The following is a 19,266-nucleotide window of genomic DNA, read 5'->3' on the forward strand; positions in this document are numbered from 1 at the left end:
ATTTGGCAGAGAATGGAGAGCTGTGGAAAATCCTGGGGCATTCAAACTACAGACAAACTATACATCAAAACAATTAATTCAGGCAGTTGTTGGAAGGATAAGGGGGAAGGGTTGTAGAGGGAGACCTTGAGGTAGAAGCAAATTCATCTCCTGTATCACTGTCCGACAAGTGGGTGTCTTATCTCAATTATATTAAATACAGAGGGGAGAGTTTCTAATACTTCTTCATATCCCTCAGCACTAGCACAATGCTATTTACATGATAAGTGCTCAACAAATTCTTGCATTATAAATAAATCCAGCTTTATGTTCTTTATTTTATCATCATCAAGAAAACCTGGGGGCACCAAAGCAATATCCACTAGTTAACCAACTAGATAACTTTGATCTGTACCTATACCAATCTTTGGTCAAAGCAAAGTAAAAATTTACAGGTTGTCAAGGTAGGTGTGTATGTATACACACACACACACACACGTATATGTCTATGTGTATGCATATCATGTTTCCTGGTAGCATAATAGGAAAATTAAAAACTAAAGTTTGACCCTATGGACCTAGTGACTTGTGAAGATGGCCCTCAAACTCAAATTTTGACAGTGGCCTCCAGCACACTACTGGGTAGTGGATGTAACACTGGGCTTGGAGACTCTCCTCTTTCCGAGTTCAAATCTGGCCTCAGATACTTAGTAGCTAGTGACAAGTCATTGTCACTAATGTGATTAGAAAAGGAAATAGCCTAGTCCCACGAAAGAGCAAAGGTTAACAGAAGGCAGATCAAGTACTACACTGTTACCCAAGGATAATGGAAAAATTTTGACTGTGGCCTCCAGCACACTACTGGGTAGTGGATGTAACACTAGCTTGGAGGCTTCTTTCTGAGTTCCAATGTGGCCTCAGATACTTAGTAGCTTCTGATAAGTGATTTAACCCTTGGTTTGATTCAGTTTCCTTCTAACACTTGAATAGCCACAACTCCAGCATATTTAGTAGCTCTTTGATGGAGGCTCAAAGACAGAGATCACAGGATGCTTTGCACCTGGCCCTGTTGGGCGGAGTCGGTATACTGATCAGATCATGGATCTACCAAAATATGGAAGCTTCAGAGAGCCTGGGAGAAAGTTCAGATTGGCATAGCACCCAAATAAGTCCTGAAGAGCTGTTAGGAAAACCTATAGGAAGAAAGTGTAAGTTGGTTGGTGGGCTGGAGAAAAGAGGTCAAGACTCGACCTGATTGCTAGTGACTAAGAGCTCCAAGGCCCCCAGCAAAAGCTGATTGATTGGTTGGTTGTTTTTCCTCCTGGCTTGGATTTGCTCTGAGGCCTCCCACACGTCATTCCTTTCTGTCCAATTGGAGTACCTGTTTTCAATCATTCCTAAAGTCCAGGTCACCTGGCTGTGGTGACCAGCACTGGGTGCTGGCACCTCCTTCCAACCACATTTGGGGTTTCTAATTATAACTTCCTCCCTAATCCCCCCCAGCATAGAATCGCACCATTAAAAATAGTTTGGGGTATGACAGCCCCCACACACTGCCTGCCACTCCCAGGCCCATCCATCCCACACAGCCTAACTGAACACTCAATATTTCACAGGTCTCAGTCACTGGCAGATCAGATCTGGACACGGGAAGATACTAACAGCCTCCCTCTGACTATGTAGTGGTTGTTGTCTGGAGTACAGAACAAACCATTATATGGCATGGTTTCACTACAGAGATGGCATGGCCGAGCAGAGAGAATAATGGATTGAAGGCAGGAAGGCTTGGGTTCAAATTCAACTTTCAACACTTACTAGCCACTTTATCCTGGATATAGCACTAACTCCTTTAACTTAAAAAGTTTCTCTTCTGTAAAATAAGCAGAAAAACTTTCACCTAACACTTCCTTCAAATGAGACCATATGTTAATGTGTAAAGGACTATTAGCCCTAGTTCTTCTCCAGGTGAGCAATCAAGTCCCTCCCCCTGGGTTGCTATGCCAAGGGGAAGGAGGAAGGAGTCTCCCAGCTCTGCCCTGGCCAAGGACACCCCTCTCCAGTTTACTAGGAACAACACCTGTGGCCACAGACACACAGGAGAGACTAGTAGAAGGCTGTTGGGCGGGAGGGAGGGGGGGCTTTTGTTCACACCCCATTCCTACTCAAAAGTAGCCTAGGGAATGAAGAGGCTTTACACAGAGTTCCTGTGGTGGTAGAACCTTCCTCCCCAACGGGGTATATGAATGGAATGTGCAACAGAAGCAGGCAACAGGGTGTGGAAGGCAGCAGCCGAACAAGAGGCTGCTGCTGACAAGGCCCTGATGGCGGTTACCATAGCATCCCTGGGAAGGCAGAAAGGGGAAGGGAGCTCAGATCAGGGTGCCTCAGGGGAGGCTTCCCCCCAACCTGAGAAGCTGAGGAGGCAATTAAAGGTAAGCAGATAGGAAGAATCTGAAGTGAAATAAGTGGAAGAGGTCAAGTTTGACTATGTTGTCTGCTTTCCATTGTCTCCGTATTGCACCACCCTAAACCCTCCACCTAAACTGCCACAGGAGCTTCATGTTCTCTAGCTCACAAACAAGGATCTGCTGGAATAGGTCAAAGTCCTGTAGGAAAACAGAACTTCCCAGAGCTTCTAAGCTTTACTTTATCACTTGCAAAGGAACGGCACACCTGCTGGGGGCTGGAGGAGAGTTCATTTTAAAGGCTGGGTAATAACAACAATTCAAACTAATTGGCTGGGGGAAGGGGAAAACCCCAGACCCCAGAACTTATTTTTCAAAATCAGCTTTAATTTTGTTGCCCAGATACATATTCCCCTGGTAAGTTGTTATATGAATAACATATGGGCTGAGATACACATTTCTAAACGGGGATATGTTACTAAGTAGAAGAAAGAGATAAAGGATGCAGAGATTAAATTAGTTGTTCCTAAAACAAATATATATACAAAGGACATGCAAAACTAAAGTCTGAGTAGTAAAGGTTCTCTCCATCCCATTCAAACAAGTGTACCAGGCAACATTCTATCCCTTTTACTTCTCCCTGCACATCTCTCCCTATCCCCCTCAAAACTTGATCCGGACTGTGCCAGTGACTGGCCAGCTGCTCCTCCAGCCCTCTGATAGGTTGATGCTCAATCCTGGGCAGGCACCATCTCATTACAGGAGGGTGTTGACTTTAGTTACTGTATATTGTGACTTTGGTTACTATATATCATGATTTTAATTACTATGTCAACATAACAGCGAGACCCTCACAGCTTGGCTTTCCCATTATTCTCTCAAGACACTAGCCTTGTTCCATGTCCCTCACAACAGATGATCTCAAACTATGCCCCTTTACCTGCTCCTTCACACCTCTAAACTTGGATGAATGTATGCTTAAATCCTCCTCTCCTTCCCCTACCCCCATGAATACTCCTTCTTACCCTCTTCCCATTCCTCTCTTCTTCAGGATTAGGTTTGAAATCACTTTCCCTCTTCTCTCAAGTCTCTTCCATCTTTTCTTGCTTCTTCCTATTTACATTCAACTTTGGAAAAATTCAAGTTTCCCCCTCCTAAACCTATCTGTAATAAATCTCTATTACCCTGTGAAATACAGGCTCCTTAAAGACAATCTACTTTTCTATTTATATCCTCAGCATCTACTAACAAACCAAATTCAACATCTCCAAATGGGTTTATTATCTGGTTTTAGCCAATCTTTCCAGTCTTATTTTACATCCTCTCCGGGCCGCACAGGAGTTATTCCTCTGAATTCCATTTCCTGCCTCCATACCCTTTCCTGAGTGCCCTCTGTGTTTGCCATTCTCTCTTCATTTCTGCTTCTGCCAAAAAACTCCTCAGCCTCTTTTAAGGTTCATTCCATGGGAAGCTTTTCTTGATTTTCCCAGTGGTAGATGAAAGTCTCCATAAATCACAAGTAAACTACATTTACTTATGTATGCATGTTGTATTCTTCTAGTAGAATGGAAGTTCTTTGAGGGCAAGGCTCTCTTCAGGTTCTCAATTCTTATCTAATTGAATTGCATCATTCCCTTTTATCCAAAACTCCCTCCCTATTTGTCAGTGGGATTACCTACCATCTTTTTTTTCTTCTAAATTCATTAACTTCAGTGTTATTTGTTTTTCTGCCTTCTTCATAACGCCTCCCCTCATACACCCTACATTCAATCAGTGACCAAATTCTGTCATTTTTAAATCTGAAATTTCTAAAAACTTCATCCATGTCTCTTTCATCCAAGTCCTCACAACCATCAGGCAGGACACTAGGCTTCCAACAGGTCTTCACCTCCATCCCAACACTGCCAGCCTCCTTCTGAAAAGATGTGAGCACCTTCCAATGGAGTTAGCATTGTTGGGGTACTGATGAGACGCATCAATACCTCAATAATTACATTTGGGTTCCAGAACTCTCCCTGAATGATCCACCAAATGTTGGGGGCAGAGGTTGGACCCCAAAACAGGGATTTCAGGCCAAGGTTGTGAAATATTTCAGAAGAATTTGTAGGTTTTGACCTCCAAATTTCATTAAGGTTCTGTCAAAGGGCTAATTTCCAAGAGGGAGTTGTATTGATTAACAAATTGAAAGATTTAGGCTAATTTCCCTAGAAGAACTTTCCATGTAATTCTGCATATAAGTGAATCTTTATTATTTTATTCCCTACATTTAGAATACCACACCTCTATTTATGCCTTTTAAAATTTCTACCCAGTCTTTTAAGAAACAGCTCAAATGCCAACTACATCATAAGACCTTCTGATTTTCACAGGAAGTGAAAATTCTTCGGTCCCCCTTGGCACAAAGGTGGTGTGGCTTCTTTATTCATTTCCATACCTCACATCTATTTGGGATGTAAGTCAATCAGCAAGGATTTCTTATGCACATGCTCTGTGTCAGAGGCTGAATTACAGGCACCTTTCAAGTAAGGTAGTGCAGGGACCTGTATCCTCCATTTTACAGAGAAGGAAATGAAAATGATATCACAGAGCTAGGATCACTCCTCAGTCTCCAAGACCAAGGTACTAACCCTCCAAAAGGGGGTATTTTCTAGCTGATGATATTATCCCTAGATTTATCCAAACAATATCAATTGATGAGGAGTTGAAAAACAACCAATTTAGACCAGTGCCTAGCATAAAGTAGGACTTTAATAAATTTATTATCTAAATTTAGATCAAGTTTTTAGCATAAAAATCTGATGGCATTATCAGCAATAAGTTAAATGGTCATTTCCTTTCCAAGATGCAACCAATTGAAGTACTGAAGATTGGAATCTCTTCCTCATTTAATATAGATTCAGAAACACTCAGGTCCTTTCTTTCAAGTTTAGAAACTGGCTGGCTCTGCGAGGGTCAAGAACTTAAAAGACAAGCTGACTGAAAACTGGGACAAGTTCTTCCAATAGGAATCCTTCTAGTTAGAGGTTCGCAAACTCTTTGCATTCAAACTAGTTAAACCAAGGGTCATTAATTATTTCCACTAGAGTAAAACATATTTTCCATCTAGAATCAAGATAGCCAGAGAACTAAGATGAGGATTCATGAATAATATAATAACTGTTTCAGAGAAGTATGGGAACAATATTTTCCCACGAGAATCAGTTAAGCTGTATGTTCTTTCTACCTTTCTCTAGGGCTTTTGGTACCTCTATAGCTACTATCTCCCACAGAAATAATGGCAAACTCCCAAGGTGGTGCCTCAGGATGTCTGGAGCAACAGATAGAGTAAAGGAGAAGTAGGAAGGGCAGAGATGGTACATAATGGAAAGAGAAATGGATATATAGTTAAGAGGATATAGGTTTAATCTTTTATCACTTATCTGGAGACACTATAGAACCTTGGCAGATCTTCTCACTTCCCGCTTTCTCTTTCTCCCCACCTTGTCCAAGCTACAAGTGCATTAGCCACTTAGGACTTGATCTCACTTATCACCATGGGATTTTGAATCTGTTCCTTTGGGAGCGATCACCCTTCTTTAGGCAACCCAGTAGTTCCTTGATCCCGGGGGCTCAGGATATCAAAGCCAAATGTAGCCTTACATAGCCCAATGCAGCTCAGACCTCCCAAACTCAAGAATCAGCTCGCCCTTTCTCCACAAGGATTTCAGACATGGTAAGATATCACCACAAGGCCACTGAGTCTTTAAATGCCTACTCCAAGGGCATGTTTTCCTTCTTAATCCTGATCCTTCTTAACTTCTAAGCAGCATTTGACCCAATTGATCTTTTCTCTAAAGGTTTTTATGATTCAGCTCTGTCTTGTCTCCTTCACTGGATCTTCATTCAGGTCAAATAGTTGTGAATGTCCCACAACAGTCTGTCCTGGGTTCCCTTCTTTGCTCCATCAATTTTATCTCACTTGGTGATTTCATTAGCTCCCATGAATTAAATCAAACCTAATTTCTCTGCTAAACTAATCATCCATCATCAACTGGTTCTTGGATATCTTAGGCTGTGCCATAGATAACATAATAAAGCCAAACACAATCCAATGTATTTCCCCCATCTAAATTTCCCTATTACAGTTGAAGCTATCAACACCCTCCCAGTCCTCCTCTCATTCACTCCAAATATATACCCCCTTGTGAACTTACACCTTTCTACTTTTAGAATATGTACTCCCCTTCTCCCCATTCGTCCCTTTCTCTCCAGGACACTTCTCTGCATTAAAGGACAATCCTCTAAGCGGTCTCTCCTCCTTCAAACTCCTTTCTACATCACAGAGAGGTAAAATCCACCCCTGCCCTAGTCAGGGAACTCCAAGACCAAGAAAAAATATCCTATTACTTCAAGCTCGCCCCCCGGCTCCCCGCTGCCTCGCCAGCCTGTTCCTCCAGCTGTTCCGACCTCCTGGTAGGTCCGAAGCAGGACTATCCCCTCTCCCCGGGGGGCCGACTGGGTCACAGGTGGGTTCCCCTCCCCCCAGCGGCTGGAACCTTCCAATGTCACATCACTTCTGTCCATCTGTAGCACCTTGAACAGCCTCATTATTTACGCACGATGCTCCATAGCACAGGTTTTCTGCTTTTCTTTGTATTCCCACCCCTCGGCACACTGTCGAGTACTCAGTTAGCACTTAGTAAGTGCTGAATGACGGGTCACTCTGGCCAGCATCTCCTCTGTACTCCGATTCTCTCCCGCAGTCGCCCGTGTTAGACTGGCAGCTTCTTGAGGGCAGGGACTAAGTATTTGGGGGTCTAGGGCCTTTTTTGGTAACCTCATCCTGCCACACGGCAGGAGCTTAAATGATGCTGGGCCACCACGCAGGAGGCGGCGTGCTGGGGTGTAAGGGCCGAGAGGACGGAGCCCAGCCTTCTCCGCCATTTAAAGCACACCGCCCCCCCACCGCGGAACCCCCAGCCCGGCGCTACGAGTAACTTGAGACGAGTCCCGGAGAGAGTCGGAGCGGGGGCTGCGGCCACGGGCCCGGCTGACGCCGCGAAGGAAGGCTCGGAGGCGGCGGCCACATCAACCTCGGATCGGCCGGGCCGCCCATCCCCGCAAGGGAACCGGGCCCGGGCACCGCCCCCGCCCCCGAGGCGCCTCGCCGAGCTTCTGGGGGAGGGGGAACCCTAAGAATTCAACAAGTGGCGGGCCTGAGAGGCGTGTGTGCCCGGGGATGCCGCGGCCGGAGCCCCGCGCCCCTCAGACTCCCCCCGCCCCGCCCCGCCCTGTCCCACAACACCCCAGGCCGCCCGAGCAGCCTCCGAGCCCCGGCCACGGCCTTACCGAGCCCTCCGCAGCGCCGAGCCTCCGAGGAAAATGGAGTCACCGCTTGGCAGCGCCACCGAAAGCGAGTCCGGGGGCCCCCCCACACACCGACGTGCCCCCTCCCCGACGCCCGCAGCCGCCACGGCGTCTGAGGTCACTTCCGGCGCGCTGTCACTGAGAGGAGGCGGTCCAGTCCCTCGCCACTCTGCAGGGCGGAGCGTTCTCCGGGGCTGAAGTCGCAGATGGGCAACTAGGACCGCGGCAGGAAAGCGACTGCCGGCGAGCTCCGCGTGGGGGCGGTAGCGGGAGGCTGCCGAGCCTGGCCGTTTCCTTCGGGCGCTCTAGCTGGAGGAAGCATAGAGAGAGGAGGCCTGGGGGCGCCTCTTCTTCCTGTGCCTGGCTCCTCCCGCTGCTTCCGGTTCCGGGGAGGAGCCGTGTTTCCGTCGGGGCGATGGGGCAGTGGGGCCGGGCCGGGACCGCGGTGGGGTCGCTGCTGTTGTTTGGGGGGTTGCTAGGCTTGGCTGGCGCTTCCGATCTGCCCCTCGTCACTTGCGGCTCTGTAGTGAAGCTCCTCAACACGCGCCACAACGTCCGGTTGCATTCGCATGACGTACACTACGGGTCCGGTGAGCCCATGGGGCGGGGCCTGGAAAAGGAAAGAAGGAAAAAATCCCTCCCCGGAGGCGGGGCCTGGCATTGGGGGAACCCCGGGGGCGGTGCCTGGGCGAGGTCTGAGAAGAGGAATCAGTAGGAGGCGGGACCTAGAACCTTTCAACGACCGGAAAAACACGTGGGGGGAGGAGTCCTGAGCTTCGAGGAATCTTGAGGGGGCGGAGCTTGGGGGAGTGGTCAGGAAGAGGGGCCGGAAAGGTTTTCGGACTCTGGCCCAGCTGGAGTGGACAGGAAAAGAAGGAAGGGGATGGGAAAACTCCCGGAGGTCTGGGGAGGGGCCAGCTCCGGCCCGGAAGACAGCCCTGGAGGAACAGCCGAATGGACTTCGCTAACCGAGGGCTGGCAGTGTACAGACCTATAGGGGAAGGAGTGGTTCGATGTGTCAGGGGTAGGAGGCCATTTGGCCCCCCTATACAGTCTAAGTGAAGGACTCTCGATCCCATCTCCCCCAAACCGAACTTGTCCCTTCTTCTCACCCCCGAATCCAAATCTCCCGCTTTCTGTTGAGAGTCTTGTAGCCTGAAGATCTTAAGTGTAGCTTTAAACCCGGAAAAAACTTTCGAGTCATCCAGTCCAACCCGCTCTCCTGGCCCTCCAGTCAGCTGCCAAATCGTGTTGATTCTGCCGCACAATATCCCTTGTAATTTTCTCCTCCCAGACCGCCGGCGCCTTTTGTGCCGGTGATGTGCCATAACTGGTCCGAACATAACTCCCAACTGGTCTTCTTGAGCTTTCCTGCAGTTTTCTCCCCTTTCACCCAAGAAACTTGATATAAATTATGCATATCACAATAACGTTAAAGAACTAGTATGGCCATGCTATTTCCCAGCTCAAAAAATTTCAGGGATTCTCAATTTTGTTTAGGGAAAATTACAAATTCCTTCTTTTAACATTGTTTTTCTTTGTATTCACAGACAACTAAAGGTCTGGAGTCCAACCCATTTGATCTTTATTTTGGCCCTGATTGCTTCTGAGTGAATATAAATAGCAATAATTCTTGCAGTTTCACTAGAAATCCTGAGGGTCTTCTCCCAAATTGATTTTTTTTTAAAACTAGGTAATAGAGGCCATTTCTTTCTTACCTAGCCTTAATCACTGATTGGGTGTTGTCTCATCTAAGATCTTAGATTAAATAGACCTAAGTCTCCCACTGCATACAGGACCATCTCCAATCCACCTGATCTCTCATCTGCCCACTGGCTGCAGAGGAGCCCTTTGCACAGTCCTCCCTCACTCAGATCCAATCCACTTGCATGTCATGGTATCTCCCCGTCCTTTTTGATAAGGGAGGACAAACAAAAAGAATTCCCATATTGTAGCAGAGTACCTAGCATGCGGTAAATGCTTAATACATTGTAAATTGCTTTATTAACAATCTGGCCCTAGCCTATCTTTCCAGACTGAGTTCAGATGACTCCCACTCCTGCCCTCTTTTTAGCAAGTCCAGCTTACTTGCAGTTCCTCTTCTATGACATTCCACTTCCAGCCTTGGAACTAGCTCTCCCCCTTCCTTTCTGGCTTTTTTTCCCCTGGTTTCTGCCCCTTGGAATCCCCAGCTTCCTTCCAAGGACTGTTTAAATGGATAGAGAAAGGTTTTCTCTATCCCTCCACTCATTAGTGTCCTCCCCAACAACTAGATTATATAATTGTGTTTACTTATCTTTGTACATTTCTTCCCCGAACTTAAACTCCTTAAAGGCAAGGACTTGTTTAATTTTTGTCTATATAGCCCCAGCACATAATAAAAGCCTCAGTTAGCACCAATTACATTTGGATTCCAGAACTGTCCCTGGATGATGTTGGGGGCAGAGGTTGGACCCCAAAATATATAGGGATTTCAGGCCTGGGTTGTGAGGTGTCTCAGAAGAATTTGTAGGTTTTGACCTCCAAATTTCATTGAAGTTATGTCAATGGGCTAATTTCCAAAAGGGAGTTGTATTGATTAACAAATTGAAGGATTTAAGCTAAGTTCCCTAGAAGAACTTCTCCTTCTCCTCCCTCCCTCCCCCCCATTAGTAAAGGGGAAGACACCATTAAGTTGGTCTTTGTGAAACTTAGTAAGCAAGCTAAAAAGAGTTGGGGAAGAAGTAGGGTACTTGTAGTAGGTTTTTTTTTTTTTATTGGAGAAAAATAACCTGGGGGTTGGACATCGGAACTTGGTTTTCTGATTGGATACAGTAACTGTGGGGTCATAATTTTAATAGTGCTAGAAATTTACAAGAAACTAAGGTTCATTTAAGGATAACAAGAGGTCTTCTTTAAGAACCAGACCTTTAATGCCTCTTCCTGCTTGCCTCCAAGTGGTGAGAATTTATCTAGGCCCATTGCTACTAAGACCTACTTAGATTCAACCCAAGCCTTCTGTTGGGGCACCTCCCATGGTTTACCTGGACACTGTTGCTAGCTGGGATGTGGCCTTTTGTGGGGGGTCTTGTTAAGCGAATTAGCATGATACTATGCAAAGAGTACTAGGCTCTAGAGTGGGAGACTCCTGTTTCCCAATTGGGCCTTAGATACTTACTATCCATGAAACCTGGGAGATAAACTAGTTCGATTTCCTGGCTTCAGTTTCCTTGTCTATAAAATGAGTTTGATCCCTTTGGAATAGTTCCAAACTTCTTAAACTGTGTTACCACCCCACATGGGGTCATATAACTGAATATTTATCAATAAATGTCTCTTTTGAAAACCTTTTTGTACACCTATATAAATTCTTTGGGTGGAAAAGAGTCAAAAGTAGAAAAGGTTTAAGAAGCTTTGGACTGTTGAATGAACTAGAACAGCTTTGTTTTTTGTTTTGTTTTGTTTTGTTTTGTTTTTTCCAGGCAGTGGGCAGCAGTCAGTTACAGGGATATCAGATGTGGATGACAGCAACAGTTACTGGCGGATCCGAGGCAAAACCTCTACAGTGTGTGAGAGAGGAACCCCAGTGAGATGTGGCCAAGCCATCAGGCTGACTCATGTCAATACTGGGCGCAATCTTCACAGTCACCACTTCTCTTCCCCCCTCTCTGGCAACCAGGTAAGCATGGGGCTGGAGGAGCTTCACACAGTATAATTATCTGTTTTCTTGGTTGTTAGACCTGTTGGATCAGGAGATATTTGCTCTCCTTTTTGCTCATTAGGAGAAATTTGTCTGTGAAAGAAAACCTGTTCTAGACAAGAGGGAGACTTGTTTAGCTTCTTTAGGAGTTGGACTCATGGAATGAGAACCAGAGGTCATCTTAAACAGAAGAGGATTGGGAGGTTTCTCCTTGATCTAATGAATTTAAAAAAAAACAAGATGAATTGTTAATTAACACTTAGCTTTTAGAGAATGTGGATTCTTCAGAATTTTATCAGTTCTGGGGAAATACTGGAATTGTTTTCAGTGGTTCCAAGCACTAGAGGAAGAAGGAAAGTAAAGGAAAGAAGAGCAAGGACTCCTAATGGCTCAGTAGGGGAAGGGAGGTGAAAAATCAAACAATGTAAGAATTAAATAACATTATAACAAGACAGTCAAAGACATGGAGTCCCAAAGAGCAGGGGGATAAGTTAGCAAAGATGTTAATCTTAATTTGGTTGGGTTGATGTCTGCCAGTTTACCAGACAAATCATTTGAGTTTTACTTGCCACTATGCAAGTTCAGGCTTTTTGTCACTTCTTGCCATAACTGTTGTATTAGCTTGAATAATCCTACTCAGTGCATTCCAAGGGCTTCCTGTTGCTTCCAATATCAAATACAAAATGCTCTGTTCCAAGCCTTTCCTAACCCAACTTCCTCTAACCTTTCTATAGTCTTTTTACTCCTTACTTCTTAACATGAACAGCTTCACCCAATACCACTGGCTCCCAGCTGTTCTAGAACAACAAGATGCTGTCTTGGCTTCAGGCATTATCTGGAATGTTCTCCCTCCTCATCTCCTCCTGGCTTCCCTGCTTTAAGAATCTACTAAAACCCCACCTTTTAATTTTGGAGACTTCCCTTTTCATTATTTCTAACTTATCTCATAAGTAGCTTATTTATATATAGTCCTTTGCTTATTGTCTCTCCTATTAGATTGTAAGTTTTTGAGGCAGAGGCTCTCTTGCTTCTTTTTGTATTTCCTGTGTGCATAGTGTCTGCCTGCCTGACAGGTGGTAGGCACTTAGAAAACCATTACTAATTAGTTTTACCACCAGTTTTTCCCATTTCCTTATCCATTCTTTACACACTGCCTAAGTATCTTCCTAATGCACAAGCCTAATTGTTTCACTTCCTCAAACCTTCACTGTCTCCCCATTGTTTACAAACTCTTGCACCACGATTTGGCTTGATGGTAATATTCTGACCTTATTCACAGTATACTCTTAACCATTCTATGCTCTAACCAGATGTACTTCTCGTTGTTTCCTTCCCCCATCCTGTCTTTTCCTTGTATCTGTCTAATATGTCTTTTGTTACTGTATGAAACTCTCCCTCACCATTTCTAGGTATTAAAATTCTTTTCTTTTTTTCAAGCCCCTGTTCCACTGCTGCTTTCTTCCCCAATAACAAACTGGAAGTGGCTTATTTCATGAATTTCTCCATTCTCATATTTAATCTCACACTAACTTGTCTTATAGCTGTTTAACTATTTCTTTATTGTTTGCTTTCTTTACAAAGTAAGTTATAAACTCTTAAGAGTAAGGATGAGGTGCTTTTTCATTTTCCTCTCTTTGTAAACAGTAGGTGCTAAGCAAATGTTGACTTGTATTAACTCATATTTCTCTATGGGTCATTTTTTGATATTTTTTGAGGGAGGACACAGGGAAAGGGATTCATTTTATGATGTTTCCTCCCGTTCAGCCCCAATTTTTAAGTTCTTCCTGTGGAAGGGTTCCCTGTTTTCTTTTTCATCCCGTCACTCTTATCCACTTCTCAGATCTGTCCTGGGGCTCACACTAATTCTTCTACTTTCTGTCATTTCCAGGAAGTGAGTGCATTTGGGGAAGAGGGCGAAGGGGACTATCTGGATGACTGGACAGTCTTGTGTAGCGGGTCACACTGGGTGAGGGACGATGAGGTTCGGTTCAAACATGCTTCCACCGACGTGCTGCTGTCGGTTACGGGAGAGCAGTATGGCCGGCCCATCAGTGGCCAAAAGGAAGTACATGGCATGACCCAGCAGAACCAGAACAACTATTGGAGAGCTATGGAAGGCATCTTTATGAAGCCCAGCGAGCTGCTTCGGACTGAAGCCCATCATGCTGAGCTATGAAAGCCCTTCAGCTCTCCTCTCCACTCACCACACACAGTGTTGTTACACCTACTACTTTCCCCATTGGAACAGTATCGGCCTCATCATCCCTGGGGTGAGAATCCAACGTGGGGAATTTCCAAAGTTCTTAAGAGCAGCAGCTCCCTCCTTGCCAACATGCATCTATTCCTATCTCGGACTTGGCTTCACCTCCTAAATGTGGGAGTTATTGCCAAAGGTGGGATTGAACTTTTCATCCATTTGGAAAAGAAGAAGGTGGAAGAAATAATAAACATCTCTTGGAAATAGGAAATGCCCCTCATTTGGGTGCTTTGGCATAATAATCCGTTAATAGATGGAATACAGATTCCAATACATGCTTTTTCTCAGGAGTAATAAAAAGAATTCCATATTCAATCTTTAAATAGTCATTTAATTAAGAGTCACGTTCCTAAGTTTACTTACCGTTATAAGACTTTTGAAATTACTAGGGACTCTCATGTGTTTACCTTATAAGGTCTTTAACTTAGATCTCATGCCCTTTGGCTACAGCAGGGCTTTTTAAACTTTTTCTGCTTGTTACCCTTTTTCATCTGAGAAATTTTTACATGACACTTAGGTATATAAGTATGTAAAATAGGTATTCAGATCTAGCACTGATAAATACATCATAATTTCATAACCCTCACACTTGATTACATGACTCTATATGGGGTTGACCCATAGATGAAGCAGCTTTGAGCTAGAGGTATAAATCCTTATAGATGAAAACTTTTAATAGGTTTGCCTTAATGTTATGACATAAAAAGTTCAAGAGACATTTCTGGGTAATTAATCATTATGGATAATTAAAGAGGGTCAGCTGTGTTTTAGGATGCCAGAGACACTTCATGGAACCAGTCAACATGGCCACTTTCAGAAACTCCTATTCTTCAGAGGATATCAACTCCAATTGATTAAAAATGAGAATGAATGTTATAGATAGGTGGATTCTTTAGAACTAGAAGCTGGGGAACTTGATTTTGATCACTCTCAGATTCTGGGAATCTAGACAAAGGACCTATCCCCACCCGAGCCTGAATAGAACACAGCCAGAGTTCATCTTAGATTAAATTCATTGTTCTCTAGATTTCATCATCAAGCCCTATCCTTTAGAAAATTAAGCTTTGATCTAATCTCCAAATGAAGAAAGGAAAAAAAATCCCAGTTCTTCCCAGTATTAACAGTTGGTTAATCATTAACCATCAGTGAACTGCTGCATCTTGGGCCCATGATTGTTGATGAGATGAATCCAGGAGACACCATTGACCCTAAGGGCACCCACCTCTACTTTCTGGACAAACTTTGCAAATGAGGCCAAGTATATGAAGGTGAGCGTCAATCTGTGATGGGAAGAAATAGTCATTTCTTGTCTTCAGCCTCCTTTCTACCCCCAAAGCAGGTGGTTTCTGAGATGTTGGATTTCTGCATTCCAGAAGTGTTATGGGGGCGGGAGGGAGGTGGCTGCCATCTGCTGGGATTCCAAGGGATATATAGCAAGACTCACTTTATTTTTGGATGACTTTTTTCCCAGTCACTCATTTTGTAGCCTTTACGCTTTATTGGAGAATGTCAACTCTGTGCCAGACCTCCCCTGTCTGAGATGTTAACATTCTGTCCCTCTCTCAGTGACACAAACCAAATAAGATATCATAGTGAATGATGTTTTCACCACCAAAGCCTTGATTTCCACAAAACCTTCCCCTTTCTCCAGTTTAATCAACTAGATCCTCTGAAAAGAAAATTCTTTAGAGAGAGGAGCCAGGTGTAACAAGATGTTACAGAGAAAAGACAGGAAGAAACTGGGGATGAGGAAACAAAGCAAGAGTGGACAAAACAAAAGCATAATTAAACAGGTTTCCCTGAATTAGGATGCAAAATGAGGATCTAAGTGAGCAGCTGGCTGGAAGAGGAAGGGGAGGGTGAGAAGGCAAAGTTCCAAAAAAAAAAAAGTGGGGAGGATAGTTGAGCTGCTTCTGCCTTGCTTACCAGGCATCAGTAATAAGACACAACTTGTTAGAGGCTTCCTAAAAGTTTGGGATAAGATAACATATTTATAGAAAAGAGGCTAGTCCACAAAACAATGTCCCCATTGGGCTCCTTTTTTGAGTTCTTGCCACTCATTGCTGTCAGGCATTTGAATACCTGTTCCCCCAGCAATTAAATTTGGCCTGTCTCATCTATGTCTATTCCCCAATTTTTCCCCCCAATTACACATAGTTTTCAACATTCACTTTTGTAAGATTTTGAGGTCCAAATTTTTTCCTTTCTTTCCTCCCTGTCCAAGACACTAGGCATGTACAATCATGTTAAACACATATCTAAGTCCATCACAATTTCTCCTGAAAGTTAGCAACCCCAAAACTGTGTGGTGCCGTGCTGTGCATAGAGATGCTTAATATTTTGCAAGGGAACAGAATTTGAAGAAGTTGGTGTGCATACCAGGATATTGGGCACCTGGTTCAATTCACACAGCTGGCCAGAATTAGAGCCTCCCAGCAGTAAATGAATCAAATGCAGCGTTTCCCATCTCTATTTTAATATTCTGAATGAGTCATGGCTTCATGAGTGTATGCAGACCACAATCCCTCCTTGCTGTCTTATCCTCTGTCCATGTTTTACGCTAAGTACTCCACAACTGATTAACAAATCCATCCTGCATGTTTTCCTAAGCAACTAGGAGACAGAAGATCCCAGTGCAAATCTAGATGACTGTGATCTTAGGTAAGGGATTTAACCTTTGTTTTTTTGTTTTGTTTTTTGCAAAACGTTTTCGTTTTTGCAAAATAGCACCCACCCCTCCCCAAGAGTGAGGTCAAATGAACTTGAATAACTCTCAAACCTTAAAGCTCTAGATAAATTATCTTGTGTTTTTGTTTTTTTGTGGGGCTTTTTTTTTTTTTTTGTATCTGGAAAATTACAGGGGTATCCATTGGGCTCTCTGGTGCATCTCCATTTACTTAATTAGGATCTCTCAGTCCTAGGGCAAGTTCCCTCCTCCTGCAGAGGATTGGAAGCCGCAGATCCTATGCAGCTTCAGGAGAGAGCTGCCCTCCCGAGGTCCTTCAGCACCGGGCCAAGGGCGTCCCTTCCCCTTATTTTCCCAGCCCTTCTTAGCCCCGGTCACTCAGGACTCACTTAGGGGCCCCCGAGTTGCTCGACTCCCTGCTGGGTAACGAGCTCGCCCTTGCACTGGGTTGCTTAGACTCCATTTAGGGAACGAAATACTGGGTCCCAGTGTTGGGGGGCGGGGGGGAGAGTAAGGAAGGCATCCAGACACTCGCCCGAGGGTCCGCATCGGTCTCGGCCTGGAAATTGGGGGACCTGGGTTGCAAGCCCTTCTCGCTGCCCTTTCTTTCTTCCCCCCTCCCCCATCCGGTACTCGGGTGACCTAAGTCGCATGCCCCAGCCCAGGGCGTCCAAAGCGGGGGGCTTAACTTGAACTCCGAGAGCCCTCCCGGTTGCGTTCAGACCCCACTTCTTAGGACTTGCCCTGGCCGGAGAGGTTGGGGGAAGGGTGTCCAGTACAGTTCTTCTGAAGGCAGCCGAAGACTCGCCCGCCCCTCGGGAGACAAACGCCACGCAGGGCGCAGGGCTCCGCCCTCCCTCTGCGAGAGGCGAAGGTCGGCCGGAGCGGACCAGGTCCGGGTGGGGAAGGTTGGGGAGAGGGGGCGGGGAAAGGGGAGGATCCAGCCCCATGCCTACTCTCTCCCTACGCCCGGGAGGCTCGGGGCAGGGCGGGACTAGGGGAGGGACGTGTGTTGACTCCTCCTCTTTGCTCGGGTCCTGAAGCCTGGAGGGGCAGGCCGAGACTGATGGGAGAAGGCGGAGCGAGGAAGAGGAACGAGTGCTAGCTCCTCCCTCTTCCGCCTTCCCTCGCTCGCTCGCGCGCGGGCGCCGCGGGGGGTGCAGGGGGGGAGGGGGGAGCGGAGCGGCCGGGCCGGGCCTGGGCGGGGCTCGCGGCGTCTCCTCCTCGCGCCGTCCCCCGCGCAGGCGGCTAGTCGGCCCTCGGAGACTCCGCACGGAACTCGCGGGGGCCGGGGCCGAGGCCTTGGGGGGCGCGATGCCTCTGCTCTTGGTGGCGCTGCTGTCCTTGCTCCTGGTTGCGCTCTGTGCCCTCTTCCTCTGCCGGTGAGGGGCCGCTCGGGCCAGAGAAAGGGGCGAGGGGGCGCGCGGAAGCGCGCAGGGAGGGAGGGACCGAGCTGCGGGGGCGCGCGGGGAGGGAGGGGCCGAGCCGCGGGGGCGCGCAGGGAGGAGGGACGGAGGGACCAGGCAAGGTCTCCCAGGGAGGGAGGGGCCGAACAGTAGGGGCGCTTGAGCCGGGGAGGGGCTTCAGGGAAAGGGGATGGCCTCTGGGGGGTGGGAGGGGAGCCTGGCGAGTGGGTGCCCCTCTCAGGGTCCCGGAGTCCCTAGCTTGGTGCCCTTGGTTTGGGGTGACCTTGGGCAAGTCCCCTATCTGGAGCATCTTTGCTCCGCCTGCTTTGCCTCCTTCCCCTGCCTCAGTTTCCTCCACTGGGATCCCTTTTTTTTGTGTGGAGCCGGGGGTTCTGGCGGGGTGCTACTATGAGATCTGGAGAGCAGCCGAGCCTCTGGTTTCCTGGGATGGAGTGCGGCTGGGGGCCCTTCCCTAGCCCCCGGCCCTGGGTCCGGACCCCTGAAGTGCAGTGGGGGAGGGAGGTGAAGGCCGGAAGGCTCGTTTTAGATCAGGAAACTGAGGCTCACGGAGGGGCGCCCAGACAGTACGTGGCCGCTGGCCTTCCTGAGGCACAGCCAGCTTGCCCCCTAGGCAGTGCCTGAAGCTGGAGGGTCCTTTCCCCCCGCTCTGGTGAGTCAAGGGGGGATCCCCACCAGGAAGCTGCCCGTAGGGCCGGGAGCGCTCACCCGCAGATTTTGGCAGGTGGCTGCTGGTGCGCTTGGCCACCAAGTGGTGCCATCGGAGGCTCCAGGCCGAGCTCAGGATCGGCTCCTTTGGCTTCTTCTGGATCCAGAACGTGAGCCTGAAGTTCGAGCAGCACCAGCAGACAGTGGTGAGCACGAGGGGTCGCCCTGTCAGGAGGGGGTACAAACCCAGCCCAAATCCCCCAGACGCTGAGAGGGTCTTCTCCACCAAGGGTTCCATCCCCCATGATTCTGGTGATTCTCTAGATACTTACAGCACCAGGACTTGGGAGTGTGTTGTGGCTGTGATAGAGTCCAGAGGGTGAGCTTCCGAGGCAGGAGGACCTGGGACCAGGGTCACTGCCGCAGGACTTTAAGACTACACAGTCCAGAAGAGTAGCCATTCTGCACTGGGAAGACCATTTCTCTCTGAAATCCCAGGGCCAGGCCAAAGAACCCAACAGGCCTTGTGGCTCTTAGCCTGCTCTTGTTTTGGCCCGCTGGTGTCCATTTTCCTGGCAGTGTTTATTGGAAAATCAATCGCTTTTCTACAGTGCTTTATGGCCATATACACTGTGCTTCAGTTCCTCCTTTGAAAAAGTGAGATAAGTGGTCAAGTATGATCTCAGAAGTCTCTTTCAGCTCTAACTCTATGATTCCATGATTGCAGATCTGTTTTCTTTCTTTTTAGTTCTATGTTTTCTATTTTATTCCATTGATCTATTTTCCTACTTAAAAAACCTCCAAACATACAATTTTGATATTGACTTTGAGAACTTTTATTT

At 46.8% G+C, this 19,266-nt stretch overlaps 3 protein-coding genes across 4 annotated transcripts in view; 2 read left to right on the plus strand and 1 right to left on the minus strand.

The window, feature by feature from the left end:
- SUPT6H (SPT6 homolog, histone chaperone and transcription elongation factor) overlaps positions 1-7,821 on the minus strand; it is a 31,126-nt gene extending 23,305 nt beyond the window's left edge. For both annotated transcript variants that reach the window (XM_051992303.1, XM_051992301.1), the window contains exon 1: positions 7,713-7,821. The gene's annotated coding sequence lies outside the window, so the exon portion shown is untranslated. The remainder of the gene's footprint in view (positions 1-7,712) is intronic.
- A 268-nt stretch (positions 7,822-8,089) lies between these two features.
- Positions 8,090-13,981, plus strand: SDF2 (stromal cell derived factor 2). The gene is made up of 3 exons (XM_051992320.1): positions 8,090-8,320; positions 11,192-11,388; positions 13,298-13,981. Exons 1-3 carry the CDS (start codon positions 8,146-8,148, stop codon positions 13,583-13,585), a joined length of 660 nt encoding a protein of 219 aa, XP_051848280.1. The 5' UTR covers positions 8,090-8,145; the 3' UTR covers positions 13,586-13,981.
- Positions 13,982-17,564: 3,583 nt separating this feature from the next.
- Positions 17,565-19,266, plus strand: part of BLTP2 (bridge-like lipid transfer protein family member 2) — a 31,083-nt gene continuing 29,381 nt past the window's right edge. Inside the window, exons 1-2 of the mRNA XM_051992299.1 lie at positions 17,565-17,734; positions 18,501-18,630. Coding sequence (XP_051848259.1) covers positions 17,667-17,734; positions 18,501-18,630 — 198 coding nt within the window. The 5' untranslated portion in view covers positions 17,565-17,666. The remainder of the gene's footprint in view (positions 17,735-18,500; positions 18,631-19,266) is intronic.

Source organism: Antechinus flavipes, chromosome 4 (assembly GCF_016432865.1).
Source record: "Antechinus flavipes isolate AdamAnt ecotype Samford, QLD, Australia chromosome 4, AdamAnt_v2, whole genome shotgun sequence".
In the NCBI taxonomy this organism is placed as follows: Eukaryota; Metazoa; Chordata; class Mammalia; order Dasyuromorphia; family Dasyuridae; genus Antechinus; species Antechinus flavipes.